The 20,845-nt window shown below is 42.5% G+C and overlaps 1 protein-coding gene across 2 annotated transcripts; it reads right to left on the bottom strand.

Annotated features, from left to right (window-relative positions):
- Positions 1–2,490: 2,490 nt before the first annotated feature.
- On the bottom strand, positions 2,491–14,569 carry ZFP3 (ZFP3 zinc finger protein). 2 transcript variants are annotated; one of them, XM_011359740.2, is made up of 2 exons: positions 14,417–14,569; positions 2,491–7,001 (listed from the first exon to the last, which is right to left on the bottom strand). In XM_011359740.2, the coding sequence occupies exon 2, from the start codon at positions 6,991–6,993 to the stop codon at positions 5,491–5,493; it is 1,503 nt and encodes a 500-aa protein (XP_011358042.1). In that variant the 5' UTR covers positions 6,994–7,001; positions 14,417–14,569; the 3' UTR covers positions 2,491–5,490. The 2 variants fall into 2 exon arrangements, with proteins under 2 accessions (XP_011358042.1, XP_011358043.1); XM_011359741.2 differs by lacking the exon at positions 14,417–14,569 and adding an exon at positions 14,169–14,403.
- Between the last annotated feature and the right edge of the window lie 6,276 nt (positions 14,570–20,845).

The raw sequence follows: 20,845 nt of genomic DNA, 5'->3' as shown, positions 1-20,845 counted from the left end.
AGGCATCATGGCACTAACTTCAGATAAATTTGAAATATCCAATTCATCATTCGCCACCTCTTATTTGTTGAATTCATTCATTTATTTTTGAGTGGCAACCCTGGGCTGAATGTGGTTAGCCCTGTCCTCAGGGAGCAGGACAAAATTAGCTGACACAAAGGACATTTCCAGTCTAGTGACCCCAGGAAAGAAGAAGAAATATCAAAGTATCAGGTCAGAATGAAAGTGTCCTACACTCAGTAAATCCCCAGATAACTGCGCACTGTGGCTGCTCTGATGCTGAAGTTGGTGAGAGCTCTTACCAGAAGTTTTTCCACATTGTTATTGAAAAGGCCTCTCCAGTGTGAATTTTGTGAATTCCAAGGCAGGAATTCCATCTTAAGGTGGAATTCATTATATTAGTAGGGTTACTCACCAGTGTGAATGCTCTAATGCAAAGACTCTCGGAGCTCCACCTGAAGACTTCTCCCCCTGACAGTATGAAGACCTCCCAGGTCTTTCCCACATCTACTGCACTCCTGGAAGGCTCCCTTGAGAGTCAATGGTGTGGAAAGTGGATTATAGTCCTACTGTGACTAAAGTCCCTCACCCTCCCCACCCACAGTCTATTTTAAAGAATGCCCCCACATAACCAGCAGATCAAGGGCATAAAAGCATTTCGCTCCTTTTCTTGATGACTTTTTAAGTGATCTGCCCAGGAGCTGTCCCCAGACCTCTGCCACTCCAACCCATAGTTACCCTCTTTCTTAGCAAAAGGCCTCAAATGATCAACTCAGCTGGCCCCAGTCCTCATAACCTCCACAGCCTTAGAGGTCAGTGCCCTTCCGTACCCTGAGTCTATCCTTTCCCAATGCAACTAAATTAAATTTTAAAAATTAGTTATTAGAAAATTATCTTAATAGGCCTAGTGGGAATTTTGAAAGAACCTGGGCCACGCAAGGACTCCATAAATTCCTCCATGAATCCCACCCTGGGATATGATACGTCCTCACAAACGACAAAACACTTCGGACTGAGAGACAACGGCCCAGGTCTTGGGCCGTCACCTCCAGAACTCCGACGGAGGAGTCGGCCAGCGCGCAGCAGGAACTCGCTGGCGGGAGACAACACCTCCGACCATGGCATCCTGACTCCGTTGGTCACCAGTAAAAAGCACTGCCGGATCTCAACTAATCGGTGCGCGGCGCACCGCCCCCCAGGCCCTCAAGCCACGCCCCACCACACCCCGGCCCGCCGAGATCGCGCATAAAAGGCGGACGCTGTCCTCCCGACTTCCTAGAGTAGCTCCAGCGACGGCTCGATTCCTGTCTGGGTGGGGCTCCTACCTCTTTGTTTCGGAGGCAGGTTGGCAGCCGGGCGCGTTTGGTGACTCCGTGGAGAATTGACGGGTGCCGACAAGGTTGAGTCCACTAGGTGAAAACACTGCCTGCAAAGCGTGTTACAAACAGGTAAAAGAAAAATCAGTGTTCTCGCCGGCGGTACTGCAGGAGAGATTGGAGTAGTGGCCGCGTCCCCATACAAAGCCCCCAGTTGGAAGACAAGGACGAGGGAGGGAAGGCCAGGGATGGAAAGGCAGCGAACTTGGGTCTTGGGCCTCGTGGAGGGGGCTTTGCCTCCTCCTGCTCCGCAGCGCTGACCGCTGCTACATTGCTGAAGTCTCTCAGCGCCTGGCCCCCGCGCCAGTACGGGTCCTATTGCGTGGTAGGAGCTCAGCAAGTGGCAGATAAATGTGCACGGACCGGCGTTACTGAGGCTCCCTTCGTTAAGTTATTACCAGAATCGTCCCAGCCCCTTCCCACTGGATTTTATTGAAGCTCCAGCTCCTGTCCATTTTCAAAGGTTCACCTAGGCAGGTCTTTTGAACATAGCTTCATCCCAAAAGCTGAGGGATGCGATTATTGTGGGTTACATGGAAAATGTTTATTAAAGGTAAAAGTTTGCTTTTAGGAACGTATGAAGGACTACAGGGGTCCAAGGATGAGCTTCAGATGCTCCACGAATTCCCTGAAACTGCATGCACATTTTTCTAGACAGAGCTTCCATGAGTTTCAGAGATCCTTGACTTAACAACCTTAGAGGCCTGCCTTACATCTGGAGTCACTTAGAACACATAAAATAAAAATGAATCTTAGACAATAACATTAATAAATACCAGCCCAGAAGTCTCAGCAATAAGGTGATTTAAAAACTGGACCATCCAGATGATCCAAAATATCTTACATTGTTAATCATGACAAGCTAAACACAGACACAGACAGATACACACAGACACACACACAATAGGTAACACTTGTCCTATCATGAAAGATAAAGGATATAAGCAAAGCAGATCAGGACAGAATGAACAGCTTATGCAAAACCAGAAGCTAACAGAGCACAACAGATTGGGGTACTAACATACAGGATAGGGACTGGTATACAAAGTCTTATTAAGACCATAATGAAACAATGTACTTTGGAATAATAAACAATAGAAAGGCATCAAATTAGTAAAATTGTAAAGACATACTTTACATAAAGTGTTAGTATACCAGTAAAACTGTTTAACTAGAGGATGAAAATGTATATGAACATAGCTGCAAAATTCTGAAGGGTATTTCTGGGTTTTTAGGCAGGTCTTTGAGACTATGAAACCTGTTTTTTTAAATGAGTCTAAAATTAAGAAAATTCATGGTTTTCCTCTTGAATTCTACTTGCACAAAGTTATGACTACCAGTCAAAACTATGGTCAGATTTTGACTCCCAAGTAAATGAGACAGAGGGCAGCAAATAAGGAAAAGAGAAATCTTCCTGAGATAACTGGATGAGAGGTGGACAAGGGCAGAGAATGAGGTTATAGGATGTGTGTACAGTGTATATAACAAGGTGGAAATAATTTCATTCACCAGAATTCCTCTGGGAGAGGACTAATACATGTTTGAAGTTCTTCTTAGAATGAAATGTGAGACCTACCCTCCTCCCTTAATATGCTTAGGTACAACAAAAGTTGGTCACTAAATTGCTTTCTAATGTTCCAATGAGTAGATTGTTAACTGAAGGACCTTTTCTGAGCAGTGGGTTTAAGAAGATAATTAAGCTGGGGCGGGAGAGTAGACATGAGGTATCTGGCAAGAAAAAGGAGCTGAGGTGACTAAGCCCTCGGAGAGGGAGGACAGGAAGAACAAACTTCAGTGGTGGTTTGGCCAAGAAGAGATTTTGAGAACAAAATGTCTAATAGAATGTGAACCCACTTCTCCAGCTCTTACATGTCAACATTTTCAGGAAAGTCGATATAACTCCTGGATGTGCTTGTGTGAGGGAATTCTTTGTGAGGGGCTTGAAGAGGTAATGGATTCTATATCAAGCACTGGAAAGGGGTGCATGGGGAAATAAAATGAGAACACAGAAATCAGAAGGTAAAAGGATAGGTGACATCCAGGTTTCATGTGAGAAAGACACGGTCTGGGTATAATCCAATATGAGCTTGAGCAATGAATAAAGGAATGAGAGCACACTGCACTTGCACACCCTACAGAAAGAGGAACGTCAAAGAACTGCTAAGAGTCTGACTGCTAGAGGCAGAAGTACCTGAAAGGATGTGGAAACGTAATCAACTGTTTATTTGTACAGCCAATGGTATGAACCTGGGAGAACATATTTGGGGTACAGAATAAACCCACCAATGGTTTTGGCTGTGACCAGTTTTGTTCCCAAGGACATGATTTAAATCCATCATATTCAAATCCATGTAGCGATTAATACAAAATGTGCAAAGGATTTCAAATAAGGCAGTAATGAATCCGCCTATCCATAGAACAGACCAGGGTTGGAGTCTTGGCTCTAGCACTTACCAGCTGTGTAATCATGGGTAAGTTACTTACCATCCCTCCTGCTCATCTTTTAAAATGGGGTAGGAATACCCACATCATTGATGGTTGTGCAACTTTATAAATCAACTAAAAAGCATTCAACTCAACACTTAAAACAGGTGATTTTTCTGGTATGTAAAATATATTCAATAAAGCTCTTTTCTTCTTCTTCTTCTTTTTTTTTTTTAAAGAAAAAGGGGACCTAGATCATAGAGATGCTGTGAAAATAAAAATGTAAACTGTCTGGCACTGTGCCTGGCACACAGTAAACACTCAATAAATACTAGTGATTAATATTAGTGTAATAAAGATGAGAATAAAGAATAGGACAATGAAGATACATAAAGTTAGACTTTAAAAAAAGAATAAAGGAACTATTGGGTTGGTTGAAACTTCAGAAATCATTTAGTTCAACTCCCCTCATTTTACAGATGAGAAAATTAGGAACCAGCAGGTGAAGTGCTTTATTCAAGGTCTAGCTCTAATACCAAACCCTAAACCCGCTGGATCCCCCGTTAGTGCAATTCCCACTACCACCCACTGCCTCAGAAACATGGACATGTGAAAAATTGAAGATGTGTTTCCTAAAAGAAGAAAGCACACACAGAACACAGAAAACTCATGTAGACATGTACAAGAAAGAATTACAAGGCCAAAAGCAAAATAAGAGGAAACCATCATACCCTGGTCTATCAGGCCAGTGGAGCCCAGGTCATGAAAGCTTCAGTGCTTTGGCAAGGAGGCCCTGTTTAGTCAAGTGGACCAGCCTATCACTACGGCCAGGTGCCTTGTGACAGTGAAGCTGCATAGTTCTTTCTGCTTCCTGACACAAGATCTGTCAGCAGCAGCAGGGGATAAGACCAAAAGTGGATGCAGCAGAGTTCTTGGGAACAGTTGGCCTGAGCAGCCCAAAGTGGGGAATAGCTACTAAAGAGCTGCTTCTTCCCAGGCTGAATAGTCTGGCCTCACAAGTTTATCTGGCCTTGCTCATCAGCCCCTCTGGATTCTAAGGGCCTTCATTTACAATCCTGTAAACTACCTGTGAGTTTCCTCCATCAAGGTATCCTCTTCAGATAAATGAGGAAACCTAACAAATATGGAATGACCGAAGCCTCCCAATTCTTCATTAATTCCACCATCTTCTAATGGAACTTGATAGCATGTTCGGAAGATTTTGAAGCTAATAAAAGCTTACTAAATTATTCCAATGCTAAACAGTGGACAAAAGAACAAGGTATATCTTCTAGGCTACAACTTCCCCAACATTTCAGAGGATAACATTCAACGAGTTGACTCTCATTCTTAGGAGGTGGTGGAATCACATTCTTCCATTTATCCTGAAGAGTAACAATTTAGGCTAGATGGCTAGTACAGACCCCTAATGTTATATGACCCACTAGGGGAGGAGGGAGGAAGGGAGAGAAAAAGGGACAGAGAAAATTACAATTTTATGATTTAACTCAGTACACTGAAACTTCCCAATGAATAGTTCATAAAAGTGCCTCATCCTATTTGACCTTTTAAATAAAAATCAGTAAGACAGAGGAAGTTCTGTCCATTCATTTGATCTGAGAACTTGGAGTGCAGTTTATGAATAAGTCTGACTTCAGCTTTTCCACAGAAAGCTTTCCTATTTTGCAGATCATTCCATACAGTGAACACTTTGATGTCGGAGGAGGTGAGAGCTCCGACTAAAAGTTTTCTGACATTCTTGGCACTCATAAGGCTTCTCTCCAGTATGAATTCTCTGGTGTATGATAAGTTGGGAATGCTGGCTGAATGTTTTCTCACACTCATTACATTCATAAGGTTTCTCTCCAATGTGAATTTTCTGGTGGAGAAGCAGCTCAGAGTTATCCCAGAAGGTTCTTGCACATTCGTTACACTGATGAGGCTTCTCTCCAGTATGAATTCTCTGGTGGACGATAAGGTGAGAGGTCCGCCTAAACGCCTTTCCACACTCAAAGCATTCGTAGGGTTTCTCTCCAGTGTGAATTCTCTCATGTCTAAGAAGTTCTGAGTTCCCCCTAAAGGCTTTCCCACATTCCTTACATACATAGGGTTTCTCACCAGTATGAATTCTAATATGTCTAATAATCTCTGAGTTCTGGCCAAAAGTTTTTCCACATTCATTACATTCATATGGTTTGTCCCCTGTATGAATTCTTTGATGCCGGATAAGCTCAGAACTCTGACCAAAGCCTTTCCCACATTCATTACACAGATATGGTTTTTCTCCAGTATGAATTTTCTGGTGTCTAATAAGGCCTGAGCTATGCTTGAAGGCTTTGCCACACTCACTGCATTCATGATATCTTTCTTCAGTATGAATCCTCTGATGCTGAATAAGCTGTGAGCTAACCCTAAAAGTCTTCCCACATTCATTACATTCATATGGTTTCTCTCCAGTGTGGATTCTCTGATGCAGAATAAGGGCTGAATTCTGGCTGAAGGCTTTACCACATTCTTCACATTTATAAGGTCTCTCTCCAGTATGAATTCTATGATGGTGGATAAGATGTGAACTCTGAATAAAGGCCTTTCCACATTCATTACAAGCAAACGGTTTCTCTCCAGCGTGAATTCTCAGGTGCCTGCGAAGGCTTGAGTTAGTTCCAAATGTTTTTCCACATTCTTTGCATTCAAAGGGTTTCTCTCCACTATGAACTCTCATATGCTGGATAAGATGTGAGTTCTGATTAAAGGCTTTCCCACATTCTTTACATGTATGAGGTTTTTCTCCCATAGAACTCCTTTGTGTTTGATTAGGTTCTAAATTCCCTATGAAGTTTTGGCCAGAGGTAGCAAATGTACTAACTACCTCTGCTGTGATATCTTCCTGATGTGCAATCAGGTTTGGGCTGGAACTGCAGACTCTCTCACTCTCCTGGTCTTTCTCACTTGAGGGTGATTTCTTAAAGATAATCAACCCTGATGCAAAGTCTCTCTTCTGAGGAGACATCTGCTCCATAATCTCTTCTGTGGATTCTCTCGAATGCCCCTCCAAAATGTCTTCTTCACATGCTGCTCCAAGCTCATGACCCTGGTACACAACCTTTGGAAGTTGTTCTAATATTGCACCATGTAGCTCAGATTCTTCCGAAACTTCTTCCTTGGGAATTACCTCCTTGTTCTCAGTCCCCATCTCACAATCTGAAATGAAAGAGGGTAAGTATGTGAAGTGGCTATATCATATCTAAATGAAACTAATGCTAGTGGAGTATGGAGTTTGACATGGTGCTGACAGCACTCATAAACAGTCTTGGTATCTGGTGAAATTGTAGAGTGTCGTTGAAGAGAAGAAAGATTTAGGATTATGGTGGACATGCTAAACAAACAGCAAACAATGACTGAAAAGAGTGAGAGAAATTATCAGAGGAAGAGATTTAAGGAGAGAAACAGGAAATGAATGGTAAAAAGATGCTGATAAAAGTTCCTTAATATTTAACAGTGAGTTGGAGCTGAACTTGAGGTTGGTAAAGAAAAGATTTAGGGGAAATGGTGGCCATATTAATAGATGGTATATAAAAAAGGTTGGGAGAAATGGCAAAATGACTAATATAAGGGCTGAATTCTGGCTGAAGGCTTTACCACAAATAACTTTACCCAAATAACTTTTGGGTTCACAGAAGAAGCAACCAGAAAATGAGTAGCAAGAGTCTAGTCCTATGATACTCACCAGCTCTACAGAACAGAGGACTGTATATGTACCCATTCAAAAGGTTGCATGACATAGCTATAACTAGCACAGAAGGAATTACCTTTGGCTCCCCTGTATTTGGATGAAGTAAGAGTCTAGCTTAATTTTCTCTAGATGGTTAGTAAATTGTGTCAGTACTTTTCTTTTCCTTATTGATTTGAAATGCCATCTATACTATAGTCTAAATGACCATATGTATTTAGGTCAATTTCTGGACTCCCCTCAGTTGTATTGATCTGTCTAGTCCCTCTCTAATACCAAACTATTAAACCTATTATAGCTTTATTAAAGTTTTTAATATGCTAGAGAAAGTTCTCTCTCATTAGTCTTCTTTTTCAAATATTTCCTATTTTCATAATAAAATTCAGTATAATTTTGCAAAATTTCCAAAATTATCCTGATTTTTAAAATATCCATCATGTCTCTGTATGAATATTTTTTTAGTGGTTATATTTTCTAACTGGTTATTATTTTTATGTATAGCAATGCTGTTGATTTTGACATCATTGCTAATACTTATATTCAATGTTGCTACTAATTTTGTAATTGACTCCTTTATAGAACTTTCTTAGTACTTTTATAGAACTTAAAGCCTATACTTTTTTTAAACTTCTAAAAGGCTGTGGCAGAGATTTTTAGTTGTCTATCCCAATGTCCATTCTTCCCCACTTCATCAGTAACAGAACAATGTATTTATTTAGTGTAGTAATGAACCTGGCTAAAGAAATAAATTCTCAGCCTTCTTTGCAGCTAGGTTTTGCCACATGACCAACTTCTGGCCAATAGACAGTAAGATGCAAATGAAAGAAGAGAGGACTTGCGGGAAGTTTCCTTAAGGGTGAAGGGATGCATTTCTTCACCCTCTTCTTCAATGCTGTGCCTGGGGCATGAGCTGGTAGTTGGAGTGCCACCTCAAACCAAGAGTATACAAGCATACCCTACAATGGAACCAGAGTTAGAAGGAACCTGGGTCCCTGATGACTCCATGAAGCTGCCATAGCAGCCCTGGAATGCCTGCCTCTGGACTTCTTTTATCTAAAAAAGAAATAAGCTTTGCCTTGCTTAAGCCATTATGTTTTTGTTTTGTTTTGTTTTGTTTTGTTTGGGGGGGCATTGTTTGTTTCTTTGTTTGTTCGTTTGAAGCCAAACTTATTCCCAACTGGTAAAATGGTCCCAGAGATTTATTGTCCCAGTCACAGAAGTAAAGTTCAAATGCTGGGAGAATGAGCCTGGCCTCTGTTCAGATAGTAAGCAACCTGGAGCTAACACTAAAGAGGCCCTTTGCCTAGGACAGTACATTTCTGAACCACAGCAAATCTGAGGAATATAATCTTCCCATCAGTAAAAGTGTTAACTGTGGATGGCAATTCTTAAGAGGTAATGGGCAGCTATGGGAATTCATCCTTTAGAAAATGCAGTTTTGGAATGGTTTCTAAGCCAGGAAGTGATGCAGTGCATTGTCATACTAGCATTTCAGGTATATGCACACCAGTGGCTATTTAGTAGCTGAAGTAGAAAGCAATATGTCTGGACTTAGGGAGAACAGTTAGAAGGTTGATGCAGTCATCCAAGCAAGGGGTGATGAAATCTAACTGGGGCAACAGTAGTAGTGGGAATGAAGAGGAGACATCCTGAGAAATATTTAAGAGGACAAATTTTGTAAGATTTGGTGTGCGATTGGATATAGGTATAAGGAAGAGGGAGGAGTCAAAAGTACCCAGATCTCTCTTTATTTGAGGAATGGTAATTAGATGGATAGTGGTACCACCAAGGTTGGGAATACTGGAGAAGTAGCTAGTTTAGAAAGGAAGATGATAGATGACCTCTGTTTTGAACTTAAACGAATTTCAAGATATCCGTATAGAGGTATCAAGGAATCAGTCAAAATATATTGGTCTAAAGCTTAGAGCAGTCAGGACTAGAGATACAGACTTGAGAGTACTCAGCATAGATGGTCATGAGTACAGTGTGAGAACTGTCAGATATACTGAGGACAGAAACCTAAAAAGCCAAAGCTAACATTTAAGAGTACTCCAGATATCTTCCATCTTCCCCTCCAGATCTTTCTACCTTTCTGCACCCTGCTCTCTGACCCAAAAGGATAACCTATACAGCACATATCAACAAGCCCTCTGGCATCTAGTTGGGTTCCACCAATAGGGAGGCCCAGCAGGAGGCTAGAAGTAGGGAGGAGAATAAGGTCAGGGTATTTATTCTCCTGGTTCCCTTCTATGAGATCATCTTGGGCTAATAGTCTCCCTCAATTGAATGTCACTACTCTTCTCAAGGAGTAATAGATATCCTACCCAATCATCTCAACAACTGGGTTCCAGTAACCTCTCCTACCTCTTGTCTTTTCTGACCCAGGGCTGGCGACCACTCTACTGTTGCCAGCTCCAGGTTCCTCAACACTCTGCCCACACCTATATCATTTATAATTAACCTCTTTGCAAATAAACCTTCCTCAAATTATCCTAATTTGAATGAAGTATTGTTTCCTGTTAGGACCTAAATAATAAAGGGGTGGGTAGAGGAAGAGAACCTGCCAATGAGAGAAAGAATGGTTAGTGTAGTAGGAAAAGAACCAGAATAGAGTGTCATAGAAGTCACCAGGGCAATGGCAGAGGGAATTAAAAAGTGTCACATGCAGTTGATAGATCCAGTAGAATAAGAACTGGAAACGTCTAATGGGACAATTAGATAGTCAAAGGTGACCTATGAGAACAGATTCAGTGGAATGACAGAAGCAGAAGCCAGGTGAGAGTGGACTGGTTAGCAGATTTGCTGCTGCTTTCAAAAAGTTAGACAAAAGGAGAGGACCAAGACAGGCAGTAGCATGCAAGGTCAAAGAAGGGTCAAAGAAGGATTTTCTCTGATGGGAAAGATTTGAACATGCTTACATTAGAAGGGATGGCACCAGTAGAGAGACAGGAGAGAAGAGGGAAGAAAAGATGAGATTATTGAAGAAATGAAGACCCTGAGAGGTGGAAGACGAGTCAGGTGGTGAGGGAAGGGGAAAGTGGTGATTTTGGGTGGCCTTTGTACTGCCTTTTTTCTCTGCCCAGCCTCCAGTCATCCACAGGATGCTGGTTACTACCCACCATCCTACCCTGAGGCCTCTCCTGTCACTCAGCAGTACAGCCTTGGTAATACCCCCACCCCTAACACCTGGAAGGAACCTGATTTCCTACTGGAATCCTGAAGTCCTGGAAGCTGTTTGTGTTATTCCTCAAAATGACAGGATATTCTTCAACTCCCCCCCGCCCCAGCATCTTCTCTAATTTTCCTATGGAGTAAGGACAGGCGCCCAAATGCTGAATTTCTCCTATTTGCTGAAAATTTTGAAAATTACAGATAATAATGTATCTATATAAGGATCCATTGTAGAGAATTTAGTTATCTTCTTCATCCATGGTACTATTTGAATTGGGAGGTACTGTCTTAAATAAAATTTTTCTCTAATACTCAGCCAAGAACAAATTCCACAAGCTGGTATTTCAGTCCCTATCTACTTCCAAACCCCTCTCTGGCCTTTCCTTTTCACCCTCATCTCTCCTAGAGTTACTTCTTTTCTATCATCTAGCTCTTTACAAAGTCATCATTCATAGAAACTACATCTGTACCACACCGTATGGAAAATCACTTGTGCACAGTAAAACAAGATATAGAAGTTAGGTATGTACCTATCCCCAACTTCAAAATTTGGTTCAAAATTCAAATGCAGAAAGTCTTCCCCAACTAAATTTGACCCCCTCTGACCATTCATTTACTTCGCATTCTGCCAGTGATACAATATTCATGTCCTCTGCTAAATACTGCTTTATAGGTACCGTCCCATATCAAAGCCGATCTCCATTTGGTTGATTTTCCCAGAGGCAGAGCCACACATTAGACCTTATCCTCATATGGAAATATTCCACTACTCACAGCCTAAATTCATATTTCTAAACATAATTTCCTATCTTTCTGTTACTCAGTTCTTCACTTTTCTAAATCTTAAATTAGCTGTTTCTGGACAGAGAGATGAAAGTGCCACCTGAGGAGGCTGACCACTCTTGGTCCTCAGTCTGGGGGATGACAAGCAGACCTCTACGGGGTCTCTACAGTTTAGAATAGGATCTTCAACTCTGTAGAATTAAATTTGTTTTTTTTTTTCAATGCACCCTAGAGCAGCCTCAGAAAGCCTCATTCACAAAATAATGATGCATAAACCAAACACCCACTTATTAATTAACAATGAGAACTAAAACTTTGAAAGGACTACACTGCCTAGATGAAAATCTACATGGGAAGCCACATAAAACCCTGAAAATTGTTTAGTAGGTTTGCAATCATAGCAAGATTTTTTTTTTTTTAGTGAATGGTTCTTAAACAATGATTCTTGGCCTAGAACTAGGCTAGATACATAAGAATCAGCTGGAAAATCTGTTTTAAAATACTAATTTCCAGATCCCACCTCTGAACTCTCAGAATCAAAATCTCCAGGAGTGGGCCAGGAGATCTGTATTTTTAACAAATGCCTAAGGTGATTCTGATGCCCTACCAGGTTTGGAAACCACTGTGTTAGACAGTCTTAACGACTGAAATTATCCCTCTCTCGGCCTGGTGTGTATATCTCTACCACAGGTTTGGCTTACCAAATAGCTCAACACATGTAAAGCATCAGGAGTATAGATAAACTGATAGTTCTTGCTCTGACTTTTTTCTTACCCTCTATCTTGACTGCCCTTCCCCTTCCTTAAACTTCTGAGAGCAGATAGGGTAGATATAACAAAATTAACTAGATCCCCTTTTCTGAATTAAAAATTACATTTTCATTATGTTTATCAGATTACTGTGACAAGACCTGAATTTGCCCAAAGTGCCTAAATCAGAGTTTACAACAATCTCTTGATAGAAATAGTACTTAATCCTTTTAATTTATCTGCCAAAAATCACACTGTAATTTTCAGTAAAAAAAAAAATAATAATAATCTATCAACTGACAGTCTGATTTGGTCTTTTTAAAATTTTGTTGAAAACAAAGATTGGAACTTGAGTTACAAAAAGTCCAAGAATCATATACTTCCTCAACAGATCGTCCCTTTGTGTGGCACTCCAGAGGTTTTCCCACTCCAGAGTGATAACACCATAATAAAATTAAGGAGGGCATGGGTGAGAGGCATGTCTTTCTTTTGTAAAGAAAAGAGCAATTGTGAAAGAGGATGTGAGAAAAGAGAAAGCTATAGACCACAGGCCCATTCTTGAGCAGATCAGTGGTAGGCAAGGATAAATACTGATGTCCAGGATCTAGAAAATGATCTCTATTCAAAAATCCATGTACCCACAGATGTTACAGAAAGTGTTTGTGTACCCTCTCCACATATTTCACTTTGAAGACTACTGCATTATAGCATTCCGGTCAGAGAATGGGGTAAACAAAGCCTCAGAGACCAAAAAGTACAAGAGGAATGAAAATGAACAGAGAACATTCTAACCTCAATGTAGCATGTGCAGAGTTGGGGTAGATAAGGAAGGAGAGAAGTGAGGATGCACTGACATTCTGATGTAGAGAATACTGATAAACACTATGTGCTGTGTGCTAAGCAATTTATAGACAATATCTTGTTAGACCCTCACAACCTTCTTATAAGATAAGTATGCTGGAGAGCATCAGTGTGAGGAGGAGCTAATTGACATGCTTTCCGGTCTTTCTCCAGAAACGCTTTTGTCAGATCCAGAGCCGACTAAGAATCTGGGGACATGCATGGTGGATAAATGAGAGAGTGAGTGTCTTTAGGATATTAGCCAGGACATAGTTGAGGTGACTGAGATAAGGAGGCCAATGATGTGGGAGAAAGGAAGAGTCTGTAAGTAAAAGAATACAATTAATATAACATCATTAAGCCAGCTTGAGTTGTATTCTGTTCACTTACAGACAAAAGCATTTTAACTGATACAAAGACTTTCCCTTAACTTCTGAAAGGCCAGGTCCTACCAAATACTCAATATCTAGTACAAGAGTTATCTCCTCTCCAAAGTCTGCACTAACATCTGCAGGAAGGAGGTTCTTTCTTGGTCCTCTGAACCAGCATTTCATTCACCCCTTTCTTTGTACTGCAGTTGTCATGTCGCTTCCTGTTCACTACTACCCAAGACCTACAGAATAAAAACTTAACATGGCTCATAATGCCCTCCAGGTGGGACCCCTGTCTCCCTTCCCATCTCCTGTTGCACACTCTCCAGTGACTGTCAGAAGGTGCAGTCATGTTCAGGGTCTTGCAGTGCAAACATTTCCTATTTTTGAACCTAGAACGGTGTCTGATACACAGCTTATAACAACTATTTGTAAAAATAATGTCCTTCTCCCAATGACATTTAATTTAAAGCAGTTATCCTCCTTTCCTCTGTTCTCCCCCTGGTTTCCACAATCAAGAAGGATATCTATTGCCTGTCTCCTTTCCATAACCAACCGTCATAAGCCATTATCCTGTTTGCCAGCACAATTTGCCACGGGGACCTTAAGTTTTTGACACTGCCCGCCATTTCGTTCCTACAGTTCACTTGGGGGTGGGATGTCTAAGAAAGCCACAGTTCCCATTGGCCCCCACGTCAGGATGGAGGAAGGGAGTGCCCTCTACCTTTCCCGCCTCCGCGGCTGACAGGCACTTAACCAGAGCCCAGATGGACTCTGGCACAGTGTCCAGGATCCATACCCTCTGTGTGCTGATGGGGAAATGGAGGCCCGGGGTGACCATAAAGTCCAAGGTCACACATCGAACTCGGGTTAGGAACGGGCCTAAACATTGGGTTTCCGCTCAGCTCGCGAGTGGGGTAGTCAGGAGCCCAGCGTCCTCCTCCCTCCCGCCGGGATGGAACGAGGTCTCACCGCAGGCAGCTGCCACCCCACGATCGCTCTGCTTGGGCTCCTGGCGCTGCTCCGCTCGCACAAACCCGCAGCTGTTGTCTTGGTTTCTCCGCTGACAGGCATCGGTTACTTCCGGTACCCGGGCTGCACTCCAGCCAATCAGCGCGCGCCGCACTCCGCCGGAGGAACAGGTGGTTCGCACGCCAACACCTCCTTCCTTTTTACAGCGTTGCTTTATGCGGCTTCTCGCCCTAATACGAACGCCATCTCTCCACTGCCTGCCAAAGCAGCTAGCTTCTTGGGGGCCCTGTGCACCCGCTGACGCCTACTTCAGCCCCGGGATCACTGACAAGCTGGGTCCTCCGAGTTTCCTAGAACGGCTCCAAGGGTGCACTTCCGCTGTGTGACCGGTCGCTCTGCGCACTGGTGTCGCTTCACAAGCATTGACCTGGGTGGGCTTTAAGAATTGAAAGTCGGCTTCGCTTCCTCTTGGGATCCTGGGAGCTCCTTAACTCCCCCAACCTGCATCCTTTATCCTGTCACTCCTTTCCATAAGCCCTATGAGTCTAGTATACACAGACCCTTAGATCTCAAGAAGAAGCCGGTCAACTGCTGGGGGCGAAGGGAGACCTGTTCTGAGGTCATGGAGGGCCTACTGGAGTGAGAGAGTCATGTTTGGGCTCAAATCTGAAGGTTGAGCTGGAATTACCCAGGTGAAGAGTGAGGGGGAGAGCTTTTCAGATATTGGGAGCAGCATTCTATGCTAGCATTCTTACCTGTTGAATAAGGTTGGCCCATCTAGCCTCAGAACCTTTGTACTTGCCACGTTACTTCCTCTGCCCTTCCTTTGCACAAGATTCTTGTTATTCAGGACTCAGTTCAAAGGTAACTACGTTGGAGAAGCCTTCCATCCTATCTCCTGTTGTCTCAAACTAAACTACCCCTCCCAAATACCAATTACGGGGAAGGACTATTATGGGCCCTGTTTGGGTCTAGTACTCACCCCTTAGCCAATCATTGTATTCCAGGGGAAGGGATAGTGCAATTAGCCAAGTCTGAGTCACTTTCTGCCCTAATGGTGGGAGCAAGCTTCTGTGTTTGTCTCACTACACTCCTGTGGAATAGGGAAGGGAGTGAATATTCTCAAAAAGGGAATGTGTGTGTGTGTGTGTGTGTGTGTGTGTGTGTGTGAACTCCAGTACACAACCTAGCAGAAAAGAAAACTTTCTCTTGAGTGCATCATTAGGATTAGGCCCTAGACTCTAAAGTCCATCATTTTAGCCACTCTCACATCAATATCCTTAACTCTTTTGCCCTACCATCTGTGACTGCCCAGGAAGTTCGTTATCCCTGGATCAGTTGAAATGTCCATTTTTCTTACCCAGGCTGCTAATAACTAGTGGGGGGAAATATACATTTTGGAAATGAGCCCCAAGATAAATGTGTGGCTTCTACCTCCCAGCAGTCTTTCACAGCTGCCTAGAAACCATTTTCTATTTCCCTAGTCTATTGTTATTTCAATCTCCTCCATTCTGCTTAAGCCATGTTACCGTAACAATTCATTGCCAGGTACATTCATTCCAAGGAAAGATGCCCAGACTACAGAAGTATCCTGTCTCAGAACCAAGAGTGGGGACATTTGGTTCTACTGACTTTTATCTGGCATACCTGCATTAATGGGCATCTACCTCAAGAGCCTAGATTTGTGATCCTCGACCTTGGTTATGCATTGAAATCTCCTGGGAACCTTTAAAAATACTTATGTGTGGTGCCACCCACATGGATTCTGTTGAAATTGAGCTCAGATTTGGTCTGGACATGGTTTTTTTTGGAGGGGGCAGTGTTTGTGTTTTTAGCTTTTCAAGTGATTCTAACATGCAACTAACAGTTGAAAACCAATAGCCTCAGTCAGTGATTCTCAAAGTGGGGTCTCTGAATCAGAGACTTGGACATTAGGGCTCAGCAATCTGTGTTTTAACAGCCCTATAGGGGTTCTGATGCACACTAAAGTTTGGGTTTCACTGGCCCAGACATTGACAGTGCTTTACTTGAGGGGCCCTTTCATGTGAGTTAGATAGGAAAAGGATAAGTTGTATCCTCCTGGCTACTCTCCTGCCCACCATCTGCTTTATTACACTAGCCAACTTAGGGACCATCTGGAGCAACGGGAATTTACTGAGGGGAGGAGAACCAAGGCATATGGTCCACCATTCTGATTTCTAGCATGTATGAGGATGTGTACAACTGGGTAGGGACTGATGTGTCACAGTCCCCTAACAGGCTCAGAACTTCCATTGAATTGATTTTTATAGTTAAGTAGGAGCCGTTTTGCTCCTCTTGAAAAAAATGACAGGTAGGAACCTTGGCTGCCCTCTCCAATTCACACAGGGACAGGTACATGGAAAATAAAAGACATACTGCTCTTGTTCACCTTTTTCTTCTATCTGTGGAACATGTGGGAAGGAGGGCTACTAGCACTGACTACACTCCTTTCTTATACTTTAAATCATGTCATCTCTCTAATTAGTATACAGTCTGTTTTGGGGCCTGGTGCTGATTATAATTATATTTTCAGTTGCCTATGGACCACATTCCAAGCTATTTCCAAACTCTAAGTAACAGCACTCAATATTGTCTCAGACTGCATGAAAGCATAAGCCATTGTTTGGATTCTGGAAGATATAACCAAAAGCCCTTCCTTGCAAACCTTCAGGTCTTTCAAAATCCCTTCTCCCACAGGCGTACAGCAGGCCCTCGAATAATGTCATTTTGTTCAACGTCGTTTTATTATAACATCGATGAGATGCCATAGGAACTTAACTTTTGTTTATGTCAATTAGCCTATGGTAAAATTGGTTTTGTTATATATTGTTTTGCTTAAAGTCACAAAACCTATCGACAATGTTAAGTGAGGACTTAATGCATAACCCTGAGCCAGTGTATGATTTCATACGAGGACACTGGCTTGAATAGATTTCCCTTTCTTCACTGCTCACATCCACAACTTATATCACTGTCATCTCCCTCCTTGATCCTGCCACCCCTTTCTTCTTTCAACTAGGCCAACCTACAGAACATCCTACACATCAGAAGTCTCACTCAGCATGACACAGATGTGTTTTATCTTATGTGACTTAACCATTTCCTGTGACTATACATTTTCCCCCATATAGACAGAGTGTTTTTTTATTACATGTCCCTGAGAGATACTGGCCTTGCAGAGCCTATGTTCAGTAGAAACCAGCTCACCTGAAATACTCATATCCCAGCTCCACACACAAGCAACCGGCTAAAGCTGAGTCATGGCTCAACTAAGCTTTTAGCATTCCCTTTACACCTCTACATAAAGAAGTTAACAATTATACCAAAAAGTCCAGAGCAACCAATTCTGAGCCTGACCCAGCAACGTCATGTTTTCACCAGGCCAGGTTAGCAGATCCTTCTTTAGCAAGTTCTTTAAGCCTAAGAGATGCCCTCAGGGTCCTGTAAGGTCCACTTCTCTCTTAGATGAAACCATGGCCCCTTTCACATGGGATTAAATGCAACAACACCTAGAAACCTCAGCTTCCCAATAACTGCTTCACGGTTTATTCTCAGGTCAGGAGGCAAAGAGAAGGCTGCTCTGGTAGAGGGGTCAGTGCTGGGCTTCAAGGAAGTGGAGCTGGAAGTGGTAGGAGGGGTCGCAGTGGAAATAGACAATAGCGGAATGTGCAAGGGAGCAAGCGATCAGAGGACAAAGCAGAAGAAAGCTGTTTCCCAATGAATGAGGCTCCTCCTCACCAGGGCTTGGGAGTCTTCCCAAAGTCAGCAAAATAATCAGCACACTTGCCACAGAGCTAAGATCCCACTGAGCCCTAATAGTGTGCAAGCCTCGAATCTGACTTAGAGCCCCTTAGAGCTCATCACAACGCTTCAGGCAACTGCTACCAATTAGGTGAATTCCCACATGAATAGGAATTATTTGTCCTCTCAAGGCCAGGCCAACATGAATATTTCTGAGGCCCTTTTTTGAGAAAATAACATGGGAGGAAAATCAAGTCCCAGTGTCTCCCATCATCACAGGGACATATAAGTTCCCAGTGTGACCGGAGAATCTTAAGACTGCCAGAATGACTCCTAATTCTATTTTCATGGTGTCGTTTTCTGAGCTGAAGATTTAGCCCATCAAAAAATCTTGGATGAACTTTTCGGTCCTCCAACAAGATCTCTTCTCTATGACTCATCCTTCTTCTTCAGGCTGATGTGATCCGTTTGCCATCTCCCACATTCTGTTTACTCACTCTTCATACTGTTTTCTCTTACACCATATGCCTGCCCCCAATACTGTCCTCGTGTCCACTGCCACTGAAATCCATAATTGTGATGATACCTCAGGGTCCCTTGAATCCTCTCTCTAGATTCATCTTGGGTTCACTCCCTTCCCCCATAATTGAAACTCACTCTACTCCTATAGTAGCAAGTCATTCAAATGGTGACATATCCTCCTTGACCTCACTACATTAATGCCATATAAAAAATAATGTTGTATAGATCTTATCCACATGGGCAAAATATAGGTTTTGAGGCATGGTTTAAAAGAACAATAACAACAAATCCAAACCTTACAAATACCTCACATAGTTTATAAAGCCCTCACACATGTGTTAGCCATGATCAGAATCTCTTGAAGCTTAGGTTGTCTATGGCAACTGTAGAAAAGGCTTTCACAGATGTTGGAGCCCCGATGGATTCAGTGACTTGTCCAAGTTTACTCGGGTCAGAAGCGGGAAGGCCAGATTAGTACCCACATCTTCAGACTCCTCCCAGGGCTCTTTTCACTCCAACCTGGCTGCCTTCCTAAAGCCCCTCTTAGCACACAATCTGCCCCTACCCCTTATTGGGGCCCTGAAGCATGGCCAACCTCTTTTGCCTCTGTTTTGACCATTAGTCAGCTCCAGAGAGGAAATTTCAAATCTAACATTCAAAAAATCCACATTTGCCCTACATGTGCATGAAGTATCTCCCATCTACCAAAATAAAACCGTGCACTCCGATGGGGTTTGGGTTACCTATCTGGCTTCCCTACTTTAAGACCTGGTTCCACAAATCACATCCAGAAAGCCTTCCCTGATTCCCTCTTCTCACTCTGACCATTTCTCTACTGTTCTTCCTGCCCCTCAGCATTTTAGCTAATTTGACCTGTTGCAGCTCATGTTCCCTTGTAAAAAAAATTTTTCCATCTCCCGAGCTGGTGATAAGAACCCAACCTGTCCTCAGGAGCTGCACCAGTAGCATAGCACTGACCAGAGACAGTCTCTACATGTTGACCAGAAAAGTCTTCTGTGATTAACTTGAATTTTAACAGTGGCAAGAAACAGTATCTTAACCCAGAAGCCTAAGAAGAATGGCAGGAATTTGGGGTAAAGCTAATAAAAAGAGCAAATGCAGCTAACTGGCTCTGTGGAGCCCCTTGTATCCCATCAGATCAGTAGTTATCACAGGGCTGATTACTTTTTCATAGGTTTGAATGAGGAATGTTGGCTGACACTTGAGTCCACAAGTTCTATATAGTGAACCAAACCGTGATAACCAGATGGCTGGTTAACAACACTAGTTGATCTTGATGACTGGGGATAATTGGGAAGCTTAAATTGGGGAGGATCCTCAAATGGAATTGGGACGAAGTATGTGAGCAACCAGTGTGAGAGGCTGATGTTTGCAAGTTTTTCAAATACATCTGGGTTTCTGTTTCTCTTGTCTTTTTGTCTCACTGGACATACTTTTTTATCTCTTTATTTTTATATATTTCAGTATTTATTTTTGATAAATTTATTTCGGCCATTCTTAGATAAGTGACAATCAATTTCGTAAAGTCATACATTCTAGATGGTCAAAACTAGACCCTTCTCTAATCATTATCGAGTATGTAGTTTGACCTACTATGCTAGACCCAAGGGTGGACACATTGATCTAGGCAGTATCTTTAGTACCAAGGTGTTAGAAAAATACGGGGCCCTTTCCAGCACTAGTGGGCAATTGTTGAACGTCACCAGAGCCCACAAATTAAAAACCAGCATCACTGGAGGAGATGGACAAACATCTCCAAATTGAGCAAGTAGGTCACACTTCCCAGCATCCTAATAAATACTGCTTAGTATAGGATGGGTGTTTTTCAGATGAGGGCAGATAGGGCCTGAATCTGGAGAAGACTAGGCATGATGGAGAGGGACATAAATTATTATATTAGGCCTTGTCAAAATTAGGGGGACTTCCTTCTCTTAACAGGCCTGAGTGTTAAATTATGCAATGCAGTGGACATCTCAGCCCCGTCAGAGGGCCAGTCAAAGGACTATTCTGCTCCTTTAGAATAGCTTACTCAAAAAAGAGCACACAACATTCAGATATGACTAGGTTTGTTTTAGCCCTCGGCTTGTGTGACTAGCCATCAACCCTAAAACCATTCGACAGGTG

Source organism: Pteropus vampyrus, unplaced genomic scaffold, assembly GCF_000151845.1.
Source record: "Pteropus vampyrus isolate Shadow unplaced genomic scaffold, Pvam_2.0 Scaffold50, whole genome shotgun sequence".
Taxonomy (NCBI): Eukaryota; Metazoa; Chordata; class Mammalia; order Chiroptera; family Pteropodidae; genus Pteropus; species Pteropus vampyrus.
Note: the sequence above shows the minus strand (reverse complement) of the source record. Positions and strands in the feature narration are given on the sequence as shown.

What these genes read in the sequence shown, in the direction of transcription:
- ZFP3 (XM_011359740.2), bottom strand. Translation starts at nt 6,993, where the DNA reads ATGGGGACTGAGAACAAGGAGGTAATTCCCAAGGAAGAAGTTTCGGAA.